Genomic DNA, 16,502 nt, shown 5'->3' with positions numbered 1-16,502 from the left:
GTCTGATTTATCATTAATCAAATCAAAACAGGGCAAAGACAAAACAAATACCAGAGCTCAAATACTTTATCCCATCCCTCCCTTCTTCCTGGGCTCAATCTCTAGATCACTACCTTCTCCCCCAGAGCGGCATAAGGGAACGGGGAGTGAAGTTTCAAATTGATTTCTGCTGCTCCTTCCTTCTCTGGGAGAAGTCTCCCCATACTCCAACGTGAGGTTCCTCCCAAGGGAGAACGTACTTCTCAAAACCCTCCCACAAGGCACAGTCCCTCAGGAGGAAACTGCTGAAATGCAGGTGGCCCACGGAGCCATGGAGTCCTCCACGGCTGCAGGTCCACAACAGCTGCTCTGTGATCCTCCACAGGCAGCAGGACCACAACTGCTCCAATGGGATGCTTCATGGGCTGCTTCACAACTGCTCCACCATGTTCCTCCATAGGCTACAGGGGAACATCTCACCACAGGATGCAGAGGCACTGGAGTTCAAGGCACCTCATTCCTCACCAACCTTGGTCTCTCTCATCGCCCTTTTCTATGGTATCTTTCCCTTCCCTGGCATAGCTCTCTTCTCTCTCTCTCCTCTGCCCTGGATTTTTATAATCTGTTGTTTCCCCTTCTTGAATGTGTTAATGGCAGGAGGTGCATCCATTCTCACTGGTGGCCTCAACATTAGCTAGAGGTAGGGCCAGAGTTTGGAGCCGTTTTGGAGCCAGGAAAGCTTTCAACAGGTGCTCATAGGAACCCCCTCTGGGGACCCTTCTCCCACTACCAAAACCCCATCAACCCAGAACAACCTAGCTGAAATAAACTTGGTTCTGCTCTCTCATTGGTGAGAAAGCTTCTGCAGCATACTGCAAAAGTAGAGGTTTTGTTTACCTGTCAGCTGCTGTTGTAGGAAGGTATATCCACGTGTACTGTATGAAAAACCTCAAATTAAATCTCTTGACAGGAGGCATCCAACTTAGAAAATTTGACCTTTTCTTTGTAATTTTTTCAGGTTGGAATTGCTACTATCTTAGCTTAGATTTGGTCTTTGTATAGCCATAGGTAATAGGACCTGATCTGAGTCTTAACAGGCAGATTTCACTATGTTTTGGACTGAGTTCTTTTTAGGTTTGAATGCAGTACTTCTTCAGAGACAAATTATTGGAAGTTTTCATATTGGATATACAGATCTGCTTCATGGGACATGTCAAGAACCATTAGCTTTGTCTGACACTTCATAGTAATACTTTTCTTTAGTCTCAGTTTGAGGGCTATGTCTGCAACCAGTCTCCTGTGGCTGCTTGTGCTCCATACTTATGTTTTTAATTTATTTTGGTGCTTACAGATGTAGAATCATTAGAGAATGCATTTTAACTCATTCCTCTAAATATGCCAGCTGCCAAACAGATGAAATGCGTTGTCTGGGGCAGTGGAAGGAAGTCATCCTTTTTCAATTAAATCAGTTGCTTAATGAAACTGCAACAGAAGAGTCTTACATTTCTTCTTCTGCCCTATTTTCAGTGCTCCACTTAAGCTATATGGGTTTCAAACAAACAAAACTATTTGGCTTTACAAACAAACAAACTTCATCTATTGCCTTTCTTGTGGTTTCCAGTGAATTTTTGGTGACTCACAGAGAAGATCAAACTGTCTGGTCTGCTTTAGAGTTGGAAACTTCCAAAAGCTTATCTCTCTCAAGTGTCACTATGGACCTTGACATGACTGAATCTGTGTGGTTTAGCTAGAGAAGGACGAGGCTAACTAGTAATTTATGCTGTTTTCTCTATTTTCATCACTCAGACTTGTTTTATACTGACTTTTTTGTAACTCTTTGTGTTACCAATTCTTTATTGTAATTGCTTTAAAAGTGAGTGAGAATAAGTTGGTATTTGTTTGGAATGAGATTTTATGCAGAAATTCCTGAAGTTAGGTTTGGAATTTGTTCTCTCTTAGTGGCTTTAGAGCTTGTCTTTACATAGGCCATGACAGACTTGTGACAAACTTTAAAAAAAAGTCATCTGATAAATCCAAGAAGATATCAAAGCTGGAGACTGAATTATCTGATCTCTCTTTATTAAACACGCAATGGTTAGGAATGGGTATTCTCTGGAAATGCTAGAAGATGAGATAAAAAGCAAATGCATGGTAAATAACAAAATTCTGAAATTAGTTGGTATGCCAGCTTGTGTAAGAACTTCTGCAGGCAACACATAAAGAAGTACCTTCTGACATGCCATATGCAATCTTTGGGGGTGCTGGAGGATGGGGATAGATTCTATAGAGAAAGGGACTGCTAATATAGCTTGGGTTTGTAGGTGTCAAACAAGTATCTTCCAGTACTCATGAGCCAAATGGGCCATAGCTTTGACCCAGTAACCCATTTTTTAAATTCTTATAATTCAGTCTCAAGTAGACAGGAAAAGAAATGGAGAGGTTGCAGTGGCAAGATGTGATGCTCTATAAAGATACGTGATGTCACGAGAGCAAAGGTGTCATTGCTCTCAACACCTTTCCAGGTTTGTCTGTGTTGTTTTGTCTCGTTCTCATGAATATGGAGTACAATCAGACTACAGGTTATTCTGCTCAGAAAGGAGAAGCCAGGTCAGGCACCCATTTCTGGCCTCTGTCATCAGTAGGGACAGGGGTTGGTCACTTGCAGAAATTGTGGAGATATTAGATTTCTTTCTGGGAACGTGTCTTTCTGGTGTGGGCCATCTGCCTGGGCAAATCATCCAAAGGACTGTTGAATTGTTGGCAAGCTGGCAAAATTCTACAGGACTTGGCCCAGAAAAAATGGAGTAATTTAAGCTTTGGGTGGATACCTAAATTGTTTGCACTGCAAGCAATTATCTTGTTTAAGTTTTCTAGTGTTGTGAAAGATTACCTGGAGACAAAACCACCATTGAAAATAGAAACCCAGGTTTTTGTCAGGATAGCTGAGAAACAGCTCCCCTCCTGAAACTGGCAAACATGCCTGCAGAGCTTCTTCACAGTTGTCCATAGTGCAAATTCACTTTGGGATAAAGTTGCTTTCTCTTCTCAATTTCATCCCCAATGCTTCTTGACATCTTTAACTGTGGAACACAAGTACAAAAACTCCATTTGAACTGACTAGGAAATTGTTGTGTAATTTTCCAAACCCTTAGAGAGAGCTGTTGTAATTATACTGGGGGTTTTACTTTTTTATAGCTGTAAGTACTAATTCATCTAACTCCAAAGTGAATTACATGTTTGAATTGTTTCTATTACCTCTGGACTTTGATGCAGTGCTCAATAAAGTCACTATGTAATTATTTTGAAGTTGTGGCTATTGTTACATGAGTATTATGTTGCCAGAGCATCACCTCGTTAGCTACTCTACATGATACATATTCTTATTGTCAAATAAAATGTAATCTAATTAGCATTTTGTAAACCTCCAATTGCTGTTATCTATCTTGTTTCTTGTAATTTAATAGGAGTCTTCTTTTTAAGTGCCTTCTCTGCCACTATCTCTTCTATTGTCTGAGCCTTGCTGTTATGTGTATTGTGAAAGGGAAAAAAAACTTTCCAAAAAAGTTTCCAATCTCTTCTGTATTTTTAGATCTGCCTGATACAAACTCAGGTTTCTGGAAGACGCTTTTCTTTTTCTATGAAATTATTCAGACACTAAAATGCAGAAAGTAGATTTACAGTGTCCTAAGGGAACTGGTCACATTAAGCAAATACCTGCTTATGTGCCAAAAGCCTGGGTACTGCATGGTTTTCTTTGTGCAGTGGGCACACCCCCTGGTGCATTTAGGTGTGTAAGTGGAATGGTGATGTGAACAGACAAAACACGGGCAGAGTTTCAGCAGTTCATCCTTAAAGCTAGCCACGTTCAACAGTGCTGCAAGTGAAGGCTTGATTACAATTAATGACTGTTCTTCTGAAGCAAGCTGTGAGCTTTAATAGTTATCTTGTATCTTGTCCCATTTTACTAAGTGCATTCAGATGTTTACTGAATCAAGGCATTGATATATTGGCCTCCTTTAAGCTAAACAATTGTCTGAAAATAATAGTCCATTATTTCAGTTTTCTCTATCTACAGTGAGGTTCTGTGTGTGGTTATATTTTGGGGTTGCCGTGGCTATTGCCAGTGTGTAGAATAAATTCATGCTATGTAGGAAGGTGTGTTTCAGTAACAAAGGTGAGACCTGGCCAAACTTGGTAGCAGCTGACATTGTTTTCAGTTGATAAAGTTGTTTGCACTTACAATAGGGACTTTACAAACACCTGCTTTAATTTTACTTCATTTTATAATAATGGTATTAATAAGATTTGCCTGAGGGTACTGGCTAATCAAGTCAGGGGTTTAATGACAACTTAAATGTTATCTGGGTGCAGCAAAATTCCTCTTGAAATGAGTGAAATGCCAACAAAGAAAAAAAAATTTACAGTATATTGCAAAATGCAACTCTGCTATGAAAATCAAAGCAGTTCATAATTATGAAGTATTTTAAAATGTTTCTGTAGCCCTAAAAACCCCATCACTTATCCTGTATCCAAGATGCTAAGCTAATGCCTCCTGTATGAGCTCTTGCTCCTCCACTGGCACTTGCCAGACTGCTTCACATTTCTCTTGAAGACTTCCACATATTTGAACAGCAAAGCATGCCAAAAGCATGTGGCTGAGCAGAGGAGAAACTCATTTTGCACACATTGCAGTGGTTTTGTGTGAATAGTGCTGCAGGGCCATGGCAAATACTAATATTGGGTTTTGTCACAGAAGAAATTAATCAAAAAGGAGACAATCCAGAGTATATCCAGAAAGAAAAACTCTCATGATGGTGTTCCCTGTTGTTATAATCAATATAATAAAATGTGTTTGCTTGTTAACCTTTCAGACCTCATTAACAGTTGTTTTGGAGAAGGCGAGCTGTAGTGTCACATAGAGATGTTGAATTCATCACCTTTGGAGTTCTCTGATCATTGAAGCTGGGATTTTGCTTTTCATAGGAAGCAAGGCTTCTGAAGGAAAGATTGATAAGGAATAAAGGGATAGGTTTCTCGTAAAAAACTTTATATAAATGTTACAAAATAGTTAGACTTGGTGTGTTATGTGTGTTTTATATAAGCCTAGGGAAGCCTGTGCTTGATTCTTGAATAAGCAGATGCAATGTCCTAGGACTTGGAAAATTTAACCAAGGCTATTATCACCAAAACCCACCATTTCCCTAGATGATATGGAGAAACAGATTCCATGTTTTGTTTCTGTTGCAGTGAAGCATATCCTAAACATTGCAACAAGTATCAATAGTAATGTAAGAGAATACAGATTTTTCCTTTTATTGTGGTTTTTTTTTGGGGGGGGGCTGTTATTTGTTTAGTTGGTTTTTTGTTGTTTGGTTTGTTTTTTTTTTTTAAATTCTGGTTTGCAGCCCTCTTTGAAAGTAATCTGAAGGGCTGCCTGATGAGGAACCCTTTTTCTTCCCCGATGAAGATCTATTAGCTGTTCAAATACTGTGAGAAGTACCAGAAGTCCACATGCCTCATCTGATGGCTTTCATGTTAGAAATCCTTCCACTGGGAGAATGTGATTGCATCGGCAACAAAAGTTAACTATAGGTTGAGACACACCATCACTTTGGCCTAGGAGCTACTCCTTGTGCTGAACACATGTTGCCTGCAATAAAGCTGCAGGCCCAGTGCCGGGAAACTTTCAGTATCTGTTGTCAGAACAGAAAAATGAGCTTTCCGTAAAGGAGTGCCAAATCCGCTCCACTGCAGATGAAACTGGGAGCTCCTGGCTGTGTTAGCTGATTCAAAAGGCTTGAAAACAGATTCCTCTCCACGTGTGTTATTAGGTGCTGCTGCTATATGCTATGCAGTATATATTCGGCCAGTATAATGGTGTGACTTAAGAATTCATCTTAATGGAAGGACAACCCATGGACATTGTCCTGGAGCAAGAAGTCATCCAGTGTACTTTGAAACAGTGACTGACTGCTTGCTTGTTCTGTTTTACCAGGGAGGAGAGCATGCTGCAAGTGTTATCATTGACTGGAGATACTTCTGAGGGGGCAGGTTGGATGTGCCTATTCTGTTTTGAGGTTCAGCCAACATCACAGCTACAAATGTGATCGGACTGTGCCACTTGGCCTCCAGGCCACCTGTGGCCTCTGGTGTTGTTTATTCCACAAGTACATAGGTTGCCAGTGGCATGATATGTTCTCTGAATCTCTTTGGAAGATTCATGTGTATGTTTTAAATTGAAACAGTTGATTAATTGTAGCTCTATACAACTAGTGGTTGTTGGGTGGTTTTTTTTTCTTTTTAAGCTAAAGTTTTGCAATTCAAACATTCCTCTTGCATTATGTCAGCTTCACTTTCAGTTGCCAAAGTGTAGTGCAAATTCACTCCTCCTTGTTCTTTGTGTGGGAGGTGATTAGCTAAAGCTGACTGTTTGCACTGAGATTACAAGCAGCAAGCTTAAGCCCATTATTATTTTTACTAGAAGACATCAGCAGTGGCTTGGTGTTTCTGGAGTTGCTAAAAATCTGCACTGTTATATTAAACAGTATTATGTGGGAGAAAGCTCAGCTTGTCACCTCCTGAGCCAAGTGTTTCTATTCTAAAGGGGTTTTAACTTGCTGGTAGATGTCTTAGAAATTTTCCTGTAGGTATCTGTTGGTTAACAGTCAAAACATGCTGTGATTAGGAGATACTCAAAACCAAAAATACCAGTCCACTGACTCAGGTTTTTTTCAATCCTTATTTAGGTACTTCCTTTCCCCAGCCAGGTGGTCTACAACAGAGTTGGAAAGTGTGGGAGTCGAACTGTGGTTTTGCTTTTGAGAATTTTGTCAGAGAAACATGGATTCAACCTGGTTACATCTGACATCCATAACAAAACAAGACTGACTAAAAATGAACAGGTAAGTTACCTCTGCTCACCTTAGATCCTGTTTTCTTACTGTGTTTGTGAAACTGGGAAACAAAGGTATATGCTAGCAGAAATCAAATTGAAAAGGTACACTGCTACTCTGACCTGAGTAATCAGCCAGATTTCATCATCCTCACGAGAGGCTTCAGTTAGTAGAAGAAATGGATAATAGAGCCAAAAGCAACACAGTGTGGAAGCTAACCAAAAACACTAACTTCCAGTGAGGCAGCTCTTGAATTTTGTCAGCAGTTAGTGAAGCAGGGTCAAGAAGGGTTAGTGCAAGTGAAGTTAGATGCCAACAGCTTCTAGGTCTTGTATTAATGTATCTGCAGGGCACAGCCATTTACCATAACACACTGTCCAGCAGCCAACATGGTCTGGTTGGCTTTTTCTTACTTTTTAAATTCACTCCTGGTAATGACTTTCTTCAAAAAGTTATTATTTCCCATGGCCATGCAAACTCACGTTGCTATAATCTGACATGCCCTTGATTCTATCTCAGCCTCTTGCTCATCAGCCTTTTTCATGTTATCACACAACCCTCACAAAAGCAAGTAAAAAATATCAGATGAAACATTTTACCCAGACACTTCTTTTCACTTTCCTGTAAAGATGCAGAGTGCATTATTTTTGCAGATTTGTTTCCACAAAAGATCAAATTAGTTAAATTCTCTTGTATTTAGGGTAACCGTATGCTCTCTGTACTGCCACCATCAGTAGGTTTTGATGTAAGTAGTTCAAAAAACCTCAGGCTCCAAAGTGTACAGATGTAGTCTGATACCATATCCACAATTGCTGCACTTGTTGCTCACAGCTGCTATTTTGATCTGCTGATCAGGTCAGTGCTACAGTAACTTCTGTGTCACTCACAGGAATAGCAGCCTGCAAACCACAAAAGGATGTATGCAATGATTAAAATAGGGACGTGGGCCTGCCAGTGGCATTGTGCTGTGATCGGGGGTGATTTATTTGTAGCCTGTTTACAAGCATTAAGTTTGTTATTTTGGTTACAGCAGTTCATTCCAAATGGAAATCTGGGAGCAGATACTGCTCCTGCAGGTCCCACCCTCCTCCTTTACAAGGTGGCCATCAGGGTCCCAGTAGTAGCCGGTCACCTAACCCTGCACAGCACTCAGGTTCAGCTGCAGGCTGGGGCCAGCAGGCCAAGGTTTGCCAGCCCAAAGGCTTCTATGCATGGCTGCATGGAGTGCCCCAGTAAAAGGCTGTGGGGGAGGACAGTGTACCCCCACTACCTAATCTGTGCCCCAAGGAAGGGGCAGAGCCCTGGGCTGCAGGCACTGCAGCATCCCTTGGTGTGTGTCCCACTGGGAGCCACACAGAGCCTGGAGAGTTCACACAATGCTCCCGTCCCCTGTGGGTCGAACTGGCCTGTGCTGTTCGGTGGCTATGACTGCTTTTGTGGTTTTGGTTGTTTGGGTTTTGTTTTGACAATGTTCCCCATCCAGGGAGTCAAATTCTAAAACTTCAAAACCTTTCAGGTGTTTATAATCACCAGCTTTCACTCTCATCAGCTGCTTTGTTTCAGTCCTGTTCTGCCTTTCTGTGGTAGGGAGATTGTCCTATGTTAAACCTGATACAAGGTTGCATCTCAAGATCTTCTGTGCTTTAGTCTGTCATCTTTAAGACTCTTAAGAATCCCAGACTTGGTTTTGGTGCAACCAGTACACTGATAGAGAGTGAATAACTGCATTACTTTTTGCACTCCAGAAACTGTTAGTGTATTAGATAGCAGATGTGCTAGAACACAGATGGTATTGGGGATATTCCTACAGAGCTGATGATTTACTTTATAGATTTGCCTACTTTAACTTGAGTCACTTTATTTTAACTTATGATTTATTTACATAGCTACAATAGGTTTATAATTTAATGAGTACTTTTACTGAAAAGTGCCTTTGGATCACCAGGAAACATGCCTGCAGACAGTAACTGTTCTGTTGTTCAGGGTATTTTAAGTTGTCTTCTCATTTTTTATCAGCAGAATATGGGAAAACAGATTTATTCTCCCACCTTTAATGTGGAGTACACAAGAGGAAGTTAAGAGTTTCAGGCCATAATGAATGGTCTCAGGTTTCAGGCATTGGAAGGAAAGAAACAAGAGCTGGGGTCTTGGCTTCTAGCATGAGCATGGGCTTCTTGCTTGCAATGATACATCTCTTCTGTCATTTATCTGTCCTGTGGTTGGTTAAAGCCCTGATCCACCCAAGACTTTCCTGTAAATATTTAGCTAATGCAGCCTGCTGTTGTTAAGTAAGTTAAGTGCATAGGTGTTCTTAATGACTGCAAGGACTGCACAAAACTGGAATCCATATATTCTCATACCCTTTTCTGCTCACCTTCCTTCTAAGAAATTTTCTCGAGTTGTGTGTGCCTGTCAGCAATAAGAAGTGCCATTCAACATCTGTGGGCATAAGGAAGTGAATTCTGGAAACAGATAAATTAATCTGTGCCTTACAGTTTGCTAGAATATTAAAATTAAATACAGAAAATGAAGTCAGTCTACTTGGGGTGGCTTTGAAATGACATAAACTCTTGAAAAACGTGGGTTTTGCCTTCCCTGACTTCTTCCCACATGCCTATTTTTTTGCATCTGAAGAACAAAAATTGAGTACGCTTATAGATATCCAAATACCAATCACACACAGGAGTAACTGTGTGTTACTCTTACTGTGTCCTACCACCCATCTTTATGGCTGTGCAGCCAAATTTCTACGTAATTCCAGTTTAACACACTAAAAATCCATGACTAATTTTTCTTAAAGACAGAAAATTGGTCATAGGAGCTTGGGGAGCTAAAGAAATTCTTGAAACCATTCCAGTTTTTTAAGAGCTGAAAATTAGGATCTAGTCTCATTCCTGTGAGTTGTTTATGGAAATGAATGCTGAGATGAAAGTGATATACCAAATACCTGTAGATACTTGTGCCTCCTGAACCCTGCATGCCTTCAGCAGAGGCTGAAAGCAGTAGAAGAAAGAAAAAACTCTCAAGAAAAACAGATACGGGGATTATTTTTGTATCCAACTTGTATCAGTGTTGGTAGAGACCATAGTGTTACCCAGCTGACCTCACTTGGAAAATCCATGTTGACTCACCGTTTTCATACATTTTGACCTTGAATTCTCCAAGTGAAATACAGCAGCTTTAAAAAGTAGTAACATTTTGTCTGTAGTATGGGTGGGATTATTACCTGATTACTTCTTTGTTCCCAGTAGAATTTACCTCTTCCAAATCCTGAACCAAATAGGACTGTGCTGAGCAGGCAGTGTAAGGGGGCTGGCCAGTTCCAGAAGAGGAAGGTGTCCTCACTCCCAGGCCTGAGTTGACTTTTTTTGCTGGATCAGTTCTGTGGCTGGAGCTAAACCATCCTCCATGTTTCTCCCCTCATGGGCAGGGCCCCATTCAGTGTTTTCCAAAACCATTTGACTGTGCCATCTGCTGGAGTGTTATTTACAATGCAGCAACAGCAGAGTACAAATACAAATTTCTTCTGTATGGTCAACTGAGATCCTACAGTGGTGTAGTGTCGGTCAGAGGACAAAGAAAAAACTTTCCCTTGGAGTGTTGCATCTTGGTGTTCTTGCTCAGGTGGGCTTTAAGTTTCAAATATAGCTTGTAGTTTACGGAATTGCCTCTGGGGATCTGTCTACTTTAAAGTCACTGTTTAGAAGAAAATTAATTTTGGAGAAAAAAATAGAATAAAAGCTTAAGCAAGGAATCGCTGCAGTAGAAAGATGTTATTCCAGGGAGCAAATCAAAGATTGCAAGGATCTGCTCCTTGCAATTAACTGGTGTTTGAGAGGAAAGGGTGGAAAGACAGAGAATACATGCTTACCACACCACAGAGATCTTTGCAACTGCTTGCTGTGTTTTATCATCTCTGCAGTCTCCTGCCATGTGGTGTGCATGCTCTTCTTTCCTCAGGCAGCACTCTGCACCCAGTGCTTTTGGTTTCCTTTTGCCCAGCAGTGGAGCTGATGGGACTGGGTCATGCTGTGAGCTCTGCTGCTGGGTGCCAGCACCTGCATCCCCCCACATGCTCTTTGTTTCCCACCATTTCCCTCTCCACGGATCCTTGTTTAGTAGCATTAATGCTCTGGTGCAATTTAGTTAATTTCAAAAGTAAATTTCAATCTTTTTCAGCAGGGTTTTACTGAAACAACCTGACTCCCATAGGAGAGCACAGGGCAAAAGTGAGGACAAGGAATGGCTCTTTATGGGCCCTTACCCTAGCAGATGTGTGTTCCTTTCAGGCTTCCTTCAGATATTTTTACAGCTTCTCTCTCTCCAAACATGGATGTGTTCTTTTTCATCTCTCCCTTAACTGTGTTTGCCAGGGTAGTTTATCTTCTGCTGCTTGTGCCTTTCTGTCTCTTTACAAACTTAGGTTGGTTTAAGACCATCTCCTAGATCATGTGTGCTTGTATGTATGACTCCTTGATCACTCGTGCCATCCAGAGGAACTTGCTTTCCTCAGCTCTCATTCTCTGCTCACTCTTCTCTGTCCTGTATAGTAACCATAGTATTAAAAAAAAAGCACCAAACACCAACCAAACACTACATAAATAAATAAATAACACTAGAGACTTTACTCTTCTTGGTGACTTTGGAAGACCTTTTTTTTTTTTTTTTTTTTCCTTGTTACCTTTTTTTTTTTTTTAACTTTTATTCCTGAGCAGTGTGTTTGGCTTGTTAGATTGAAATCAGTTCAGCAAAGTGGGATTAGAGAGAGAGCATCTCATGAGAAATATGGCTACAGTCTTCACGTGGCCATGAGCCATTGCAGTTATTTATTTTTCCCTCCTGACATCTGTGTGTTGTTTCAATTGAGCCTTAGTTACCCTTTTGGCAGTGTTTTTAAAAGAAGTTTTTTTGCTTGTTTGTTCATATGCATATTGTGGCTTTATCCACATCTGCTTGCAAGTCCAGTGATCAGTAAGTGTCTAAATATGAAGGTACTTTAAGTCAAGACAAAATTTTGTGTCTGCTTTGGAGTGAGCAGTTATCATAGTTCAGAAGAATGAGTTTGGTAGCAAGAGATTAAAAAAAAAAAAAAGCCAGGAGCCAGATGTTGTCCAGCTCTCTGTGCATCTTTCCAGGCTCCCTTTGCTCCTGAGGCAGAAGTGTCTGTGCTAGTCTGCCAGCAGGTTGACAGGAGCCTCATGCTGACATCAGGTGAAGTGCAATGGGAATGGTGTTGGTGGTGTAAGTGTTAATCTGCCTGGTACTAATAAACTGGTACCAGTCCCAGGGTGAGCTGAGGGGCAAGTTAGGCTTGTGTGGTACCCTGTGGCACTCACATATACCCACACAGGTGTTAATTAGCTGTATTATACTAAAGTTGCCTTTCTTTTTAAAAACTCAGTGGCATTACTTTGTGCGGGTAGATGATGTTTACAGCTCCATATTTATATTCTAATGATGTTTTTTTCGTTTATTCCAAGGTGGAGTTAAAGTGGTAACTGCAGTGGCATGAATAGACTTTTAAGCCAGTACCAGTAACCTCCTTCTGCCATCTTCCTTCACTCGAGCAGATAGAGTAACACTTTCATACAGTTCTGAGAACTTCACTTCTGTAACTTGTCTGGGTAAAAACAAAAAAATAAGTCAATTGAGCCATCTGATACTCACCATTTAGAGCCTCCCCTCTTTTATTCATTCTGTAAGGTGAATGAATATAATTTTTGGCAGAGAGTATTACCAGTCCTAAGGAAACTTTTGCTATTTTATTTTACTAGAAAACCCTCTGTCTTTTCAGAGTATTAACAAGTAATATTCCATTACTTTGTGACAATTACTGCAAAGTTTCCTGTGATTTTTAATTCTGGTCTGGGCAAGCTTTCCTCTTCATGAGGTTTATTCATTTCTCTCATAGCATTTATATTGTACTGAAGGAGCTGTGTAAAAACCTGTTTACACTTGAACCAAACAGTTCAGATATGACTTACTAAAGCAGGGAGGCTATTCCCTTTCTTCCTGTTTTTTTCTTTTTTAAAGTCTTTTTTTAAAGTCTGTGGTCTTCTTGTTTCCCTTTTTCTTTCATATTGTCTTTATATTGGTGATTTTATATTCTCTATGTTCCATTGCCTTGGATTTACAGCCTTTCTCAAACCTAATATACCCTGATACAATCATATGCCCTGAATACTTTCTCAGATCTAATATGCCCTGCTGTACAAGCTATATACCTAATAACCCTTATGTACTCCAACTAGTTTAGCAGGAAAAGGCCTAGCCTGAGAATACAATCATTTGCTTCAGTGCTCATTGTACCTGTACATATATAAAATTGTTATAGGCAGAGGAAAAGTAGGCAAAAGCATATTAGTGTGTGCATTTTTTTTTTATTTGGTCCTAGAAGTTAAATGGCTATAGCTCGTAACAAAGGCAGACAGTTACATGTCCTAGGAAAAAATGGAGAATGAAAGATGGATGAGAAGCAGTAAGATGTGACACGCAGCTTAGCAGTTAGGGCAAAATGCCAGTATATGGCAACTGGGAAATAGAAGGAAAAACAATTGACTACTACTGTCCCTTAAATGTAGTTTAGTCTTTGTAGTAGCATGGGCAGCATTTTCTACCATGCTCTTCACGCTTTTAGTGCAGTAACTCATCACATGATAGTCAGATTATTTTAGCCACATAACAGGCTGGAACCTATATTTTTCCTTATTTTGTCTATATTAGCTATAGCATTCAAGTTTTCAGAAACAGATTTTTTTTTAAAAAATAAATGTCTCCATAATGGTGTGTAAATTTAGGACATAAATAGATATGACTCAAACCAGAATGCTTGGCTCACCTTTTCTTACCTCTTTTTTTTTTTTTTTTTTCCACCAGTTTATGAATTTGTTTCTTTCTGTATGACTTTCTACTACCCAGTTTGTAAAATCAGTAAACCTATAATTTCATTTTCAGTGTCCCTGTAACAGCCTGCATTTGAGCATCGAACAGAAAAACTGAAAATAGATCTTAGGAAATTAATAGTAAGGAAGCAAAATTAACCAGAATGTCTCGACTCTCTGGAGTGATGCTCCACTAGACAATTTCAGCTTCCTTTAGATCATAGCTAGAGCTCAATTTACACAACGTAGATAGTGATATCCATGGTGAGCAATTTTCAGTATATTCTGTTTACATTATTCCACTTTAATGATCTGAAAATTTAAATAATTTATTTTTCAACAAAAATTTAAATAGTGTGAACGTGTATGAACTAGATTTTAGTATTATCTTTCTAAAAGTGCCCATCTAGTTTATACTCTTGATTTGCTGTAATAGTAGAAGGAATGGCAAGTGCTGATTTCTGTATTTAAATGGACAAATCAATCAGTGGTCTGGGAACACTGGCAGTTTTTAATTGTTATAGGAAAATGGTCATTGGCTTAGCTCTCCCTTTCTATTTCAGCTTCGAACATTTTGGTATTTTACTGAATAAAGCCAACGTTTTTAAAGGGTACCTGCCACTTTCAAAGCTCTGGTGCAGGTTCAGGCAGGGTTTAGGTCTTTCTCTTAGTTTATGCCATTCCTTAAGCTGATACTCACTTTTGGAAGTACATAAGCTCCATGATAGCAGAATGGTGTCTAAAGCTTAACCTTACTTGCTTAGCTATGAAATAGTAGTCATGCTATCTTGCTGGAAGTGTTTGGGAGGGACAGCAGGGAAGGAGTTCCTGAGTAATTTGGACTTGAAAATATCATCAAATATTGTATCATCAAATATTGATAGAGAGTTATCTTTGTATCAAAATGTGTGTTGACATAACATGGAAAATTTGATTTGTTAATTCTTTTTAGATGGAATTGATTAAAAACATAAGCACTGCTGAGCAGCCCTATTTATTCACTAGACATGTTCATTTCCTCAACTTCTCAAGGTAAGGCATTTTTTTCAGTTAAAAGTCTTTTTCATTGATTTCTATTAATTGTAATATACAGAACATTTTCTGCTCTTTTTCATATAAACAATATAATGTACTTTTCACCTCCTCCCTTCTGGCACTGGAAGACATTCAGCAATTGGGGTGGGTTTTTTCCTACACTTTCTTTGGTACAGAATGGTTATGTACAGTATGTTTGTGAAAACCTAAGATGCTATTGCATGCCTTTGAAATGACCTTGGTTTATAACATTTCCAGCCAACATGCACGAGATGGTAACTTGGTTAAAAGTGGCAACACAGTGTTGTGAATGTTTTATCTCTATATAGTCTGAAAATACTGTCAACTTCAATCAACTCTTCAATTTAACCAATTTAATTTTCCTCTGACAAAATAGTCCCCATTGCACAGGAAAAAAAGGTATATAACCATACAAATGGATCATTCTATGTATCACAGGACTGCAGGCTTTTCTGACAGCTACTTAGAAGTATGCACCAAGGCTCTAGAGCCATTCTATATGACATTCTATTATAGCAGGTAATGTGAAGAAAACACATTTTGGGTGAAACTTCTGAGAAACTTTTGGAAGGATGCAAATGAGCCCTGTCAGCTAACATCTAACATTGAATAGAGGTTAAAGCTAACCACAGATTGTTATTGTTTAGGCTGTAAATTTAATTTGGAAATTATACTAAGGTACCATTTTGTCTGTGCCACTAGATTGGAATCCTTGCATTTAGGTTTAAAAGTCTGTAGAAGTGTGAATTTTCTGCAGATCTTTGCAAGAGTTTGACACCCCAGCGTTTTGTTTACTTGGTAATGGCAATGCCTGTCCCTTGAGTGTATGGCTTCAAGTGTGCATAGACGGTGTAGTAAGAAATTATAAAAGTTGGGAGAGGATGTTTTGTTTTAGTTTCTTTAGAAAACAAAATATTTTGAGCAACTGGGAAGTCACTTCACCTGTAACTTAACTATGGGCATGGATTGGTTACATGAAAATAGGGTTAAATAACATTTCTATCATCTGTATTCTTTATTCTGATTCCATGAGATTTTATTCCATTCCATTCTAATATATCTGTCAAGGATAAAATTCATTAGGATAGGACTTCACATTTTTGGTAAATCATCTCTGCCAAAATGCAAGATAAAACAAGTAGCCACACCTGGAGGCCAAAGGGATGTTTTTTGATTAAACTGTCCTTCCAGAGATCATATGCAACATGAGAACAGGTAAAAGAGAAACAGTTACCTCTTGCTACTTCCAAGGTCCTGTTTTCTATTCTTATGGGATGTACTTGCCACACAGGTAGCATCTTTCTTCTGTAGTGTATCCATGGAATGAAATTGTTCTACTTATTTCTTCCAATGCAGATATATAAAAATTATAAAGGATTTATAAAAGTATTTACAGCTTCCTTTCTGGCTGTTCCTTATAAACTCCAAAAACATATTTTTCATTTTAGTGAGAGGATGTTTGGTTTAACTAGTAGCTATTGAGTAGTAAATAGACTGATGAATGTTTAAACATAGGCTTAATTGAAGTGCATCAACATTGCTTACTATTGGTTAAGCATTTCCTTGTGTTTTCTAATAAATTAAACACTTTTGAGAGTGTTAGGTTTTAGTTTATTGGCAATGTTACACCCAATGGTGAAGTAGTATGCTGTTTTTCTGTTCCTCAATTCTAAGGTGATGTTTTAAAAACTTA

The 16,502-nt window shown here is 39.2% G+C and overlaps 1 protein-coding gene across 1 annotated transcript in view; it reads left to right on the top strand.

Annotated features, from left to right (window-relative positions):
* UST (uronyl 2-sulfotransferase) overlaps positions 1 to 16,502 on the top strand; it is a 154,409-nt gene that overhangs the window by 65,259 nt on the left and 72,648 nt on the right. The window contains exons 3-4 of the mRNA XM_030448503.1: positions 6,726 to 6,881; positions 14,706 to 14,785. Coding sequence (XP_030304363.1) covers positions 6,726 to 6,881; positions 14,706 to 14,785 — 236 coding nt within the window. The remainder of the gene's footprint in view (positions 1 to 6,725; positions 6,882 to 14,705; positions 14,786 to 16,502) is intronic.

This window comes from Calypte anna, chromosome 3, assembly GCF_003957555.1.
Source record: "Calypte anna isolate BGI_N300 chromosome 3, bCalAnn1_v1.p, whole genome shotgun sequence".
Lineage (NCBI taxonomy): Eukaryota > Metazoa > Chordata > Aves > Apodiformes > Trochilidae > Calypte > Calypte anna.
This window is presented reverse-complemented; position numbering and strand designations above follow the sequence as displayed.